We start from the raw sequence: 14,770 nt of genomic DNA, 5'->3' as shown, positions 1-14,770 counted from the left end.
CTGAAGGAGGAAGACCCAATGTCCTTTCGTTCAATATTAAAATTGCATTTTTTTTTCGACCTTTCCGTCAGTTTTCGGATGAGTTATTAATCTGAAACGCGATAGTCGATAGTACGATGGTGAAAACACGAAATCACGAAACTACGATGGTGAAAACGCGATAGTGCGATGATGAAAACGCGATAGTACGATGATGAAAACGCGATAGTACGATGATGAAAACACGACAGTACGATGGTGAAAACGCGATAGTACGATGATGAAAACACGACAGTACGATGATGAAAACGCGAGAGTACGATGGTGAAAACGCGATAGTACGATGATGAAAACGCGAAATCACGAAACTACGATGGTGAAAACGCGAAATCACGAAACTACGATGGTGAAAACGCGACAGTACGATGGTGAAAACACGAAAGTTTATCGCATTTTCATTATCGTAGTATCGTACTGTCGCGTTTTCATCATCGTACTATCGCGTTTTCATCATCGTAATTTGGCGTTTTCACCATCGTAGTTTCGTGATTTCGCGTTTTCACCATCGTACTATCGACTTTCGCGTTTCAGATCAACACATTCATAGGCGATGGCCCTAACGGCATTCCGTAGGCATCGGCAGAAGATTTGACTGGGTGCGATATTTCTTATATTAAATAACTGGCCGGGATAGCATAAGTTTGTTTTCTAAGATTTAAAATCAAACTTGTCTGTTTATAACGAGATCTTGTGGTAGCAAGTGATGTCTTGTAATGCCTAGAATATAACACGTACGTGGTGCCAAATTTCCAAAAGAACTGGATGACATATGTTCATATGGCGACTTTCCAGCTTTTTCACGGGGAGGAAGACACCAGTCCTTTCGTTCATTCAATCGCAATTTTTCGGCCTTTTCCTTCAGTCTTGCCTTTTCCGTCAGTCTTCCATATGAATCAGATACATTTATATTCAAAAGAAGGCAGCGGTAACAATTGCATGGTGTTCAATGGGCTACATTTGCTTTTAAAGACTTTAAAATAGACTTGAAATGTCTAAGCTGGACGCGAAAGCATTGTGATTAGTCCAGTTTTCCAGGAAAACTGCAATAGTTATACATTAAAGTTATAAAACGTTACCGTGAAACAGTCAATTGGTATAAGACTTACACCTTTTAAGGGAATGCTTCCGATGAAAAAAAAGTCAAATTTGCCGGCTTTTAATTTTATTACAAGTTTTGTCTTCCCGAGTTACCAAAGCTATGACGCAACAAACCACCATGATGTACAACGGCAAGTCTGCATGCGTTTCTCAGTTCGGGATTACGTATAAGGCGGCACGACTCGTGTCGAATGGGGTTAGCTTCAAATAGCAAAACTGAAGTTAAGGGGAGCGAACAGAGTAGGAAGGGACGACGAGGAAGGGGGTTAGGGAGGGCGAGTCCCTAGTGCGCAGTAACCGCTTGTAAGGCAGGCCGCTTGACACCAACAGCCTCTCCTTTAATAGTCACAGGTAACAGTACGTAGGTGTACATTGCCCATTGTAGTGGCCTACTTTCGGTTCAAAATTCTAATCTTAAGCTTATACTCTTATGAAAATTGCACGGAGGTAAATTATTACCGCTTTGTGCTTCAAAAATAAACCTTTGAAGTCATGACTGGTGGTGTGTCCGGGGTTCGCACTCGTTAGCGAAAGCTGCTTTGGTGAATTAAAGGGCGGATGGACCCCCCATTAAACATAGACTACTGGGAACTAGCATAGCATTTTTTCTCTTCACCCTTCAAGGAATAGCTTTAAAACTTGAACGTTTTAAGTGACTATCACTCCCACTTCTAGACAAGAAGACTACTCCGTCATGGGTTGCCCACTTTTTGACTTGCAATTTCAGTTTATTTCTGTATCACACGAGTGAACGTCTTACGGACAGCTGTTTAAAAAATACTGAAAAGGTACGTTTTTTATGTAAATCTGTAACTTTTAAAGTAATAATTTTGTTTTACATTCTTCGATAACAAGAATATGAAGGATATCAATTGAAAACAAAAACAGATTGAGTATCACATTTATAAAATAAAATACATTGTTTTATTAGGAAATGAGTTTTATCAACAAAATATGCACATTGTGTAAAAAAAGAGCAGCTCTAAAAATTTAACATAATTTAACATAAAACACACATTTTAGCACTTTAGACAAAGAGCAAGCATTTATATTATACAAGCACTAATTGAAAGATAATTGCTTATTTTTATTAATGTGAAACTAACAGACATTGGCAGACAAATGACCATAAAACTTCAATTCATTTAAATATTTCTTTAGGTCAAATTGATAATATTGCAAACCCAATTCGAATATTTCAATAAACTAGTACTTAAATATCTAAATTTTGTACATAATAGCAAAAGAAGCAAAATAAAAACAATAGCCAAGGGTAAAAAAAATCATTAAATTGTTCATTCCATTTTTCTTCATAGTATTGTTATTCTATTTCTTATATACCATTTAACTTAGCAAATAAACATCAAATCATGATGTCTCATAAGACTGCATGTTTGTAACGCCGATTTTCATTGGATAACCGTGACGTTTAGATTTATATAAACCACTGCTATCAATTTATAAAAATCTCTTACTGTTTTCTGTAAGAGAAGATGCTTGTTGTATAATAAAGATTTGTTGTAATTATTTCTGACAAGTTATATGGCCCTATATAAATAGGTGTCTGCATTATCACCATCGCCTAGGGGCTCTGTTTATATTGCCAAGCAACCATTTATATAGGGCCATTTAATCTGTCAAAAATCTTTATAACTAATAATATACAAGGCTGCTGTCAATTTATGAAAAAATCTTACTTTTATCTCTTAGAAAAGGTGCTTACTGTATTATTAATTTCTTATAATTATTTCTGACAGGTTATATGGCCGTATATAATCAGTTGTCTGCAATATAACCCTCACCTAGAGGCTCTGGTTATATTTCCAAAAAAACATTTATATTGGGCCTTATAACATGTTGAAAATCTTAACAACTAATAGTATACTACATGTATTGCATTGTACAAGTCCAGCTGTGCAAAAATTTCATAAAGAAGGTCATATGTAAAATCTTGCAATATTTCATAATAATGCAAAGAAAATTTATATCTATTTTCACTGTCATAGTTTCACAGAACTGAAAGATATCTGCATAGCAAACAATACATTACTATCTTTAAAGCAACAACAAGTTATAGGTAAGTCATATGCAATCTTTCCAGTTTGTCTGTTGAATGAACATACAAAAGTGTCTGTTGAATGGACACTCAAAAGTTGTTAACAACCTTGGTGAGACCGTAACACACAGCAGTGAGGGGCAACTGGCAACTCAAGAACTTGGCACAATATAAAGAAAATAGAACACTTTAATATAGAAGTATAAACTTAACGGCAATATCCGGAAAATGTAACATAATCTCAGGTTTAAATGTACTCAATTCGCCCAATAGAATGAAAGTATTGTTTTGACACAAAATATTCTAAATGTATCTATATAAAAACAACTTATAAATATGAAACGTACATAAACATACATATAAACATATCACACTATTAGAATTTAATAACAAAATGTGTTTTTTGTACTCTTTATATAAATGCTAGTAAATCAGTACAAGTAAACAGTAATATTTGAAATTATTTCTTCATACAATTACAACCCCCTACCTTCCTGATCAATTTACCATTGCTCTTCATAAAAATCAAGCATTTTTGTGCAGACTGACAAACAGGTGGCTATGATTTAGATTTTTCAAAATCCCAAATGTATCCCTTCTCAGACAATTACCAACTACTTTATTTTTACTGATTTTTATTTAACAGTACAATTACCCTATCTTGATTTTTCTCACTATGGAAATTACATTTATTAAAACTGGAAGTAGAGAAATATCCAAGGTGACAGGTCACAGAATAAACAGGATGGAACATGGCACCATTATTGAAAATAAAAGCCCTGTTAAACTATGGACGTTCAATCGACAAAGGTTCAGAAAATTGGTAAATATAAATTAAAAAAGAATGTTGTGAGGGACAGCATGTCAATTTAGTTTAGCTATGTACACTTGCCATTAAGCTATCATAAAATTATAATACAATGTATGAAACAAAGTTTCAAAACAATGCTACCTGTAAAGAGCCAGGTCAGTCTGCACATTCATGCCTCACCAGTATCTTCAGTTGACCAACAAACTTCCAAATTTTTATCCCAATATCCCTAGAAGTGATAGTGGTTTGATTCAAAATAAAATTGAAAAGTTGGACAAGTCTAAGTTCAGGAAATATCAGTAGGGTAAGTTATTATTTCTTTTTTAACAGTGTCACATCATGACTTTGATTTGATCAACAAAAATTGTAACAATATGACAATAGTATAAATGTAGTGAGGAATAATATCCAAAGTCTTTTTTTGCACACGCCCACAACAGGCCCACCACACGCCCACTATACCACCTTAAACTGCTGGCCCAATCACAGTGCTTGTTCTGATCATACCCATGTATGTAGCTCTGACTAAGAACAATACGCCAATCACAAACGCACCTGCATTAAAAAGACAAATAGTTATGATACCTATAAGTATGAAAGCCTACAAATACACAAAGACAGACTGAATCACATATGATGGCCATGCATACCAATACCTTAACAGACCATCTAAAAGTCAATTTGTTTTCAATCATATAAAAAATGCCTTTTTTCCACAAGAGTCAACATATTTAGTTTATATACAGTCTAACTTGCCCATGCAAACACATTTATTAAAAGACTTTTGTCTTATGCGACCACTTTATATTCCTCCTGATCATTTTCTCTCTATATCTTTAATGTATTTAGCGACTTTTGCTCAACGCGACCAACGACCGCTAATTAGTCAGCTAATTGAGATATATCTTTTCATTACACAACCACTTTTACCTGTTAAGTGTTTGTGTTTTAGAGAACCCCGCGTCCTCATGTCCAATTAGTGTCAACAATCAAAATACAATATATAAATGTGTGAAAACCCTTTATTTCCCAAACCGTTTTTAGCTTATGCAAAGTACGTATTACATCTATTATTCAATTATATCGATAGAACAATGAAAAGCTACGCCCCTACTGAGATGGTGTATACGATTCGCTGTTGATATTTAGACTGCATTAAATTGACCTTGAACTTGATCAGCAATTAAATTAATTGTAACAGTAATATGTAGTTTGTTTATTTCAAATGAAAATGCACAACAGAAAAAATCTTCACTTATCAGGGTTTTCTTGTTGGAGAGAAGGAAATACAACAGAGAAGTTTAAAAATTCTGGAAAAATGTCAAACATGAAAACTGTTCAGCAACCAATTTTGGTGTTTCCTTTGAGCAGTCGCTTAATACACGCTTGACTGTATTTTTTTTTCACATAAAATTGTATGTTTATAACGTCCCTGTGGCTTGGATAATTTTTATGTTTATGTGATTTATAAACACAGCCCCTGTATAATAACAAAGTATTTTTCATTTTTCCTCAAAAAAAGGAACTATGATATAAACAGTATCATAAATTCATTATAATGACTTTTTGCCTGGTTATATGACCATACTGTAATGGTTGTTTGCAATATAATCTTATAACAATTTACACAGTAATTAACTGAGGTTTATAACCTGACATATATAATCCATCATATATAATTATAACTAATAATATGATTTGTTTCTGGTCATATATGTTTTGATTATAATGTATATTTTCTTACACTAATAATGAATAACTAAAATAAGATATTTCTGTAAAATAAGAAAGTAAGGAAGAAAATAACTTATGGCTATTATGTAGTTATATGTTTTATACTGAAAGATTTTGCATCAATCGACAATTTCTATTACCATAACAAGGCAAAATTAATGGTGTGATTTCAACTTCATTGCTAATAATATAACTGTATCGCTAGAATTTGGTGATTTTAGTAATTTGAAAAAATAAAAAAAAAATCGACTTAAGCAATTATCTATGTATACTCACCAACCCATACAGTATAAATTCCACCGGAGTCTGCCGCCAACTCATATGTACCAACCTATAATAAACATGTAAAATATAAATGTTTTAGATTTGTCCCTTTAGTCTTTACAATTAAACAAACAATTAAGGTCATGCCAGGTGCACGATAAACAGATGAACAAACCTGCACTGATGGACCATAATGTGAACAAACATCAATGTTCTTTAGTTATAAAACACACACACACACACATATATATATATAATGATATTAGTTTGATTTTAATAAAAACTGGAAGCTTATCTGAATCAGTCTTCTTGGAACTAAGTAAAGCTGTTGAAATATGGACATGACCCAAGTAGGGTTCAAACCCATGCTCCCTAGGTTGAGAGGCAGACACTCTTACCTCTAGGCCACAATCCCATGTTATTTGGACCATGGAAGCTATTTTTCTGAACAAGCATTAATTCCAGTTCAAACTGTGTATAGCAATTCAGATTAATGATTGAAGGTTGGAGGTTCTAGTCAGGTGCTCCTTCATGCCTTTAATTACCCACAAAGGGGTACCGGAGGTCTTCCTCCATAAAAAAAGCTGAAAATTTCACCATATGACGTTTAACAGCATTACAGTGACTTAAAATCAACATATTAAATTGAATCTAACAGGTATTACTGACCTGCAATTAAGATCAAAACTGTTAGAATCCATGGTAAAAAGGTAAGAATCTGTGGTTTCCTCTATTTATCAACCCTACAAGAAACCACTTAAATAATCCACTCACCGTTACACCGATACCAGCTCCTAGAAACACCAGCCCTAAAATTGCATATATTATACATCTGGTCCTGATGAAACTTGACTCCACTGCAGAACTGTTCATGAAAAAAAACGAAAGTAAAAATTTAATGGAATTGGCAAATTATCAAAATAATAGCAATAACATTAAAAACCTGTAAAATTGATTGTGATTGGACAATCCTTATGTTTCAATATGATCTATTTTATACAAATGCAGCAACTTTATGAAATTATGTGACACAGCCCCTTAATACTATCTAGTGGCATACTTTCTAAAGATTTCCCCGATTCCTGATCCTTTTATGTTATATGGAAACATGCCTCTTTGATAATATCTTGAGTCACTTGTTGTTCAAAACAGAATGAGACCTGCCCCTTAAATAACATTATGCGACTTATCCTTTGAAAAATAATTGAGACAAAAAGTATAATTCAGTCACACCCTCTTATAATATCAAAGACAAACAAACAAAATTAAAAAAAATTAATTAAAATTTTTAAGTGCACCCTTTGTTTAAAATCTTATTTGGAGCTGATCAGTGATTCAGAAGACACACTAGTCTAGTAATACAAGGGTCAAAGATTAAAACCCTGACCCACCACATCACTACACAATACTATCAGTCTTTGGAATGAGACCTTAAATCCTGTGGTTACATACATATTGTATATTGTTGCTCTACACATACATGTAAAAGAACCAGGGCCTCCTCTTAAAATGAAAGTGGCAACTGCTGTTTTCATGCGCTACCTCGAAAAAAATGTTAAAAAACAACAAACAAATGAAATAGTCAGCATCTTGCATTTGCAATTTTTCAATAAATAAAAAGAGAAGTCAGTAGGACGGCATGTTTGCCATTTCTCAGTGCTTGAGAGTACAAAAGACAGTCTGGATAATGTAGAAATTTCTAAGTTCAAAAAGGGCCATAATTCTGTAAATTTCCATGCTAAAGTTAGAGACTCCCTATTAGGGCCTAAAATAAAGTATATGTGAAGTTTCAACCAATGCCCTTTAGTAGTTTTGGAGATTCCAACATGCACGCAAAACTTAACAAATGTTTGATGGCAAAGCAAACTCAAGTACAATAGCACTCCATATTCTCCAAATAGTCAATCTAAAATAGAAATAGAATTTAACCCTTTCCCCCATGAACATATTGTGAAAAATGGCCATTTTCACTGAAAAGCCTCCTCTAACATGTTCAAACTGCTATGAAACTATGAAAAATGCTTTAATACTAATCAAACTTGGCACAAATGTTGACTGGACCATTGCCTTTGTAACGACATGCTTAGTCTTGAATTTCCTGTTACCATGGCAAAGAGGGGACATCTCAAAATTGCCAAAAATCACTATTTTGTCTCGATTTTTTCCATCAAAATTTATTTCAAAGTGCTGCAACTTCTGAAGGGATTGAGATAGAGTCAAAGGCTTTTCAGCGTTGGTTACACATTACCTTATGATCAATCTGGGGTCATTTTAAGCCTCTCACAAGTCCAAAATTTTCTTGGCTATGAGGTGTACTACGCCCCCTTTTAAACCCCCTAAACAGAAGGGGGCACATCCCCCTTCTGGCAACCCCCTGATGTATCTTTTGGATGGGGGCGGCGTGGAAAAAGTGCTCACTTTTTTAAGCAATATTTCTCAAATAAAAACATGTGTTTGGGGCCTAAATAGGACATTTTTTCACTATTTCAGGCCTAAACTAGAAATGTGTTCATAGGACACGGGTGCCCCCACCGCGCCACTGTTCTGTCAATCTTTTTACTAAGTCAAGGGAAATAACTCTACAAATACTGGATAAATCCACAAGCGAAACCCTAGGTGCAAATCTAAATATGCTGAGCAACTATGTCAAATCCTTTTTGAGTAACTTGGGACACAAGTTGAAAATTTTCTAAGTGAAGGGCAATAACTCTAAAAATACTAAATAAATCCAGACAAAAATACCTGGTGCACAACTGCACATGCTGATCAATTTTCCTGTAAAGTTACATGACTCTAGGTCAAATACTTTGAGTTATGTGCGACACATGTTAAAATTTGCAAAATTTTACTAAGTCAAGGGCAATAACTCTGAAAATACTAAAAATATCCACACGAATATACCCAGGTGCACAACTACACATGCTGATCAACATACTTGTAAAGTTTCATGACTTTAGGTCAAATACTTTTTGAGTTACGTGCGACACAAGTTGAAAATTGAAAAATTTTACTAAGTCAAGGGCAATAACTCTGAAAATACTAAAAATATCCAGACAAAATACCCAGGTGCACAACTACAAATGCTGATCAACATTTATGTAAAGTTTCATGACTCTAGGTCAAATACTTTTTGAGTTACATGCGACACAAATTGAAAATTGCAAAATTTTACTAAGTCAAGGGCAATAACTCTGAAAATACTAAAAATATCCAGACGAAAATACCCAGGTGCACAACTACACATGCTGATCAACATTCCTGTAAAGTTTCATGACTTTAGGTCAAATACTTTTTGAGTTACGTGTGACACAAAAGTGGACGGACGGAAGGACTGACGGATGGACGGACAAATGTAAATCTAAATGCCTGCCACTAACGTGGGGGCACAAAAAGGGGGGGGGGGGGGGGGTCGCAAAAGGCATTGTTTCGCGTATATGAGGTAAAGGGTTAAACAATTTTTCTACTTACACTCTGTTACAGTTTGAACATCTCGCCAAAGCTGTTCTTGTAACTGCAAACTGGAACACATGAAAAAATAAAAAAAGTACATCATTTTTGTTTGTTTTATTAACTACCATAATTATATTCAATAATATTATGATAATATTTGCATAATTCATGTATCTATTGTACCGGTAAGTGACAATGATAGAAAAAATGTGTGAATGTTATAAGCAATGCATTATTGTATATAAAATAAAAGCCATTTTAATGAAAAACAATGATTAATAATATTTGCAGCACAACCTGAAAATCAGACCCCCTGTTCACAAAAGAAGTGTTTTAAAATACTATATAAACAATCTGAGAGAGAATGCATTAGACAAAGTATTATGTGACCAATTGTTTAAACTGGGGGGCAAAGGCTAATCATTTTTTGTTCAAGTATGTTTAACATTGTACTCCAATTGATGCGTGTTTTAACGTGTGCAGTCTGATCAGGATCTCCACTGTTTGCTTTTATCAGTCAATGAATTTAAGATTTTGAATTTACTAGCCCGAATTCCAGTTTTAAATTTATTCTACTATATATTTAGCTTAATATTCTTAGATTTCACTGAATTGGACCTGCACTGGTCGCATATGAAACATGTATCACTGGAGAAAAGGGTTGATGTTTACTTTAAAGTTCTGGAGAGCTTGCAAAGTAATTACACTATTATAACATACCTTAATAACATTTATAAATGGTTAGTAATTACACTACTATAATAAACCTTAATAACATTATCAATAGTTTAACAGCATAACTTACCAAGAATATTTCATTACAATAAACACACTGCACTCTGTTTGTGTTTGGGGCTCTCACAGTTGCACTGGTTATGACCCCTGGGGCCCCAAGGGTAATGATTCTCTTGCTAGAAAATAATCAATAATATTGACATGTTCATGAGAAACAAGATTGCATTTGAGAAAAATGCTATGCCACCACATTGATACAACACTAAATAGTAGTGTAGGAACAGATTTTTTTTGTTTCTATACAATTTTGAAGATTGTCATAATGCATAGATCCCTGACCAATCTTATTCTTATTATCAGATTAGTGGTTAAATCTGTTGTTAACTCAATAAAAGATCAGAGTAGGAATATATCAATGCACTCTAGTCTAGTGAATTTGGTGGTGAAGGTCATATTTCACACAGCCTAAATTTCATGACTACATCAAAGGACAACACAGTAAGACAGTTAAAGACACTTTGTCAAAATCTAGGTCAGCTGAAATCAAAGTTCACTTTACATCTTAATGATTTAATCTGTGCACATGGTTCAAATTTCATAGCTGTACATCAAACGACAAGAAAGAAGGTCACATCATCAAAATCTAGGTCACCTGATATCAAAGTTTCAATTTTACAACTAAAACTGTGCACATGGTCAAAATTTCATTGCTGTACATCAAAGGACAAGAAAGTAGGTCACTGTCCCATTGGGCAAGGCAAAATTTTGGACCCAAGGGTTTAATTCAAAACAATCTTGATACAGTCCACCAAACAACATTTCAAGTCAAATATCTAAGCTGTAGCTTATGTACATAATGAAAATCAATGACACCCGGGGCAAAACCAATTATGACCCAAGGGCTATAATTTGAACAATCTGGGTAAAGGTTCACTTTGCAAAGTCTCATGCCATATATTTAACCTCTAGCCTTTGTCAATTCAGAGAAGAAGATTTTTCAATTCAGAGAAGAAGATTTTTCAAGTCTTTACTTTATACATATAAGGAAAACTATCGCCTCTGGGGCAGGGCAATCTTAACACTAGGGGCATAATTAAAACAACTTTAGTACAGGACCCATAGATGATATTATATACCAACTATCAAAGCTCTAAGCCTTGTTCCTTCAGACAAGAAGGTTTTTTTTAATTTTTTGATATATGTACATAGTGAAAATCAATGACCCCTGGGGGGTGGGGCCAATTTTGACCCCAGGGCTATAATTTGTACAATCTTGCTAGAGGTTCACTACATTATGTTTCATGCAAAAAATCTTAACTCTAGTCTTTGTAAATTTAGAGAAGATGTTTTTTTTTAAGTTTTTACTATATACATATAAGGAAAACCTATGGCCCCTTGGGCGGGGCTAATTTTGACACTAGAGGCAAAATTTGAACAACTTTGGTAGCGTACCTAAAGATGATATCATTTAAAATATTAAACCTCTAAGCCTTGTACCTTCAGACAATAAGATTTTTTGATTTTTTACTATATGTATACCGGTATATTGAAAATCAATGACCCCCGGGGTGGGGCAATTTTGACCCCAGGGCTCTTATTTGAACAATCTTGCTAGAAGTTTACTTCAAAATGTTTCATGCAAATATCTAACCTCTAGCATTTGTAAATTGCTAGAAGAAATTTTTTTAAAGTTTTTACTATAAGTTTTTACTATATACATATAAGGAAAACCAATGACCCCCGGGGCGGGCCGATTTTGACCCCAGGGCTATATTTGAACAATCTGGGTAGAGGTCTACCAGACAATGCCTTATGCAAAATATCTAAGCTCTAGGCCTTTTGGGTCTTTACAAGAAGGTATTTTAAGTTTTTACTATATGTACATAAAGTGAAAATCAATGACCCCCGGGGCGGGGCCAATTTTGACCCCAGGGCTATAATTTGAACAATCTTGGTAAGGGTCTACCAGACAATGCCTTATGCAAAATATCTAAGCTCTAGGCCTTTTGGGTCTTTACAAGAAGGTATTTTAAGTTTTTACTATATCTACATATAGTGAAAATTAATGACCCCCGGGGCGGCGCAGATTTTGACCCCAGGGCTATAATTTGAACAATCTTGGTAGAGGTCTACCAGACAATGCCTTATGCAAAATATCTAAGCTCTAGGCCTTTTGGGTATTTCCAAGAAGATTTTTTAAATTTAGTCTTATAATTCCTTTTGGTTGCCATGGCAACCAGATTTCCGCATGGAATGAAATTCTTTGAACAACTTTGGAAGCCCTTCACCCAAGGATCAATCCTGCCAAGTTTGGTTGAAATTGGACGAGTGGTTTTTCACAAGAAGATTTTTTAAGTTCACTATATAATCTATATAACACACACACACACACAAACAAACACACACAGTGACACACACACACACAGGTGAATCGCTATATGCCACCGCATCGCAGATGCTGCGGTGGCATAAAAATGATCATACCATTTTGTTTCAATAGCCTTTATATATTTTATAAAATACTTATGTTAGATAAACAAGAGCTATCGGTAGGACAGCAACGCTCGACTATTCTTAGTGCTTGATAGTAAAAAAAATGCTTGATACAGTTACCTCCTCCTGTTTACAGGTTGGGGTCATGATGGTGAACAAGTGTGCAAAGTTTCAAAGCCATATGTCTATGAACTTTGAAAATATTTGAACTATTACAAAAACTTTAACGTAAATTCTAAGTCGAAAAAGGGGCATAATTCTGTCAAAATGCTTGATAGAGTTACCTCCTCCTGTCTACAGGTTGGGATCATGATGGTGAACAAGTGTGCAAAGTTTCAAAGCCATATGTCAATGGACTTTGAAAATATTTTAACTATTACAAAAACTTTAACGTAAATTCTAAGTAAAAAAAGGGGCATAATTCTGTCAAAATGCTTGATAGAGTTACCTCCTCCTGTCTACAGGTTGAGGTCATGATGGTGAACAAGTGTGCAAAGTTTCAAAGCCATATGTCAATGGACTTTGAAAATATATGAACTATTACAAAAACTTTAACATAAGTGGTTAAACCGACGCCGACGCTCGGGTGACTGCAATAGCTCTTCTTATTCTTATCGAATAGTCGAGCTAAAAATATATTATTTTAGTTTGCTTTTCTGATGACTTGTACTACTGTTGCTGTTGCCTACAACCTTACACAATCAACCTGTGCAATACAACCTGACATAATTGACTTGTGTGATATAAACTTACACAATCAATGTGACACAATAAACTTACACAATCAACCTGTGCAATACAACCTGACACAATTGACTTGTGTGATATAAACTTACACAATCAATGTGACACAATAAACATACACAATCAACCTGTGCAATACAACCTGACACAATTGACTTGTGTGATATAAACTTACACAATCAATGTGACACAATAAACTTACACAATCAACCTGTGCAATACAACCTGACACAATTGACTTGTGTGATATAAACTAACACAATCAATGTGACACAATAAACTTACGCAATCAACTTGTGTGATACAATTGACACAATCAATTTGTGTGATATAAATTTACACAATCAACCTGTGCAGCACAATCTTACACAATTAACTTGTGCAATATAACCTGACACAACCAGCGCATTACAACTTGACAAAATCAACTTGTGCAATACATCCTTACACAATCAACTTGTGTGATTTAAACTTACACAATCAACCTGTACTAAAGACAACCTGACACAATCAACTTGTGCAATATAACCTGACACGATCAACTTGTGCAATATAACCTGACACAATTAACCTGTGCTATATAACCTGTCACAATCAACCTGTGCTATATAACCTGACACAATCAACTTGTGCAATATAACCTGACACAATTAACCTGTGCTATATAACCTGACACAATTAACCTGTGCTATATAACCTGACACAATCAACTTGTGCAATATAATCTGACACAATCAACTTGTGCAATATAACCTGACACAATCAACTTGTGCAAAAACAACCTGACACAATTAACCTGTGCTATACAAGCTGTCACAATCAACCTGTGCTATGTAACCTGACACAATCAACTTGTGCAATATAACCTGACACAATTAACCTGTGCTATATAACCTGACACAATCAACTTGTGCTATATAACCTGACACAATCAACCTGTGCAATATAACCTGACACAATCAACCTGTGCAATATAACCTGACACAATCAACTTGTGCTATATAACATGACTCAATCAACTTGTGCAATATAACCTGACACAATCAACCTGTGCAATATAACCTGACACAATCAACTTGTGCTATATAACATGACTCAATCAACATGTGCTATATAAACTCATACAATCAACTTGTGCTATTTAACCTGACACAATCAACCTATGCTATACAACCTGACACAATCAACCTGTGCTGTATAACCTGACACATTTTACAATCGACTTGTGCACTAAACTGCATTTAAGTAAATGCTTCAATGTGTTTTAGCTTGCTTAAACAGTGAACTTCCTCATAATTTAATGTGAGTTTTTCATAGAATTTTATGATCACTATAATATTGTTCCC

The 14,770-nt window shown here is 34.5% G+C and overlaps 1 protein-coding gene across 1 annotated transcript; it reads right to left on the bottom strand.

Annotated features, from left to right (window-relative positions):
• Positions 1-2,026: 2,026 nt before the first annotated feature.
• Positions 2,027-10,363, bottom strand: LOC132725283 (type 2 phosphatidylinositol 4,5-bisphosphate 4-phosphatase-like; the record flags this gene model as incomplete). Its single annotated transcript, XM_060710381.1, is given in 5 exon segments — positions 2,027-4,559; positions 6,015-6,069; positions 6,777-6,867; positions 9,471-9,520; positions 10,258-10,363. Coding segments are annotated over 5 exon segments (391 nt in total), but the record flags the coding sequence as incomplete, so codon positions are not given.
• Between the last annotated feature and the right edge of the window lie 4,407 nt (positions 10,364-14,770).

The sequence above is a fragment of the Ruditapes philippinarum genome, unplaced genomic scaffold (genome assembly GCF_026571515.1).
Source record: "Ruditapes philippinarum isolate M1 unplaced genomic scaffold, ASM2657151v2 ctg1566_1_1_1_1, whole genome shotgun sequence".
Classification (NCBI taxonomy): domain Eukaryota; kingdom Metazoa; phylum Mollusca; class Bivalvia; order Venerida; family Veneridae; genus Ruditapes; species Ruditapes philippinarum.
The sequence above is the reverse complement of the archived record's forward strand: the minus strand, read 5'-3'. Positions and strand labels throughout refer to the sequence as shown.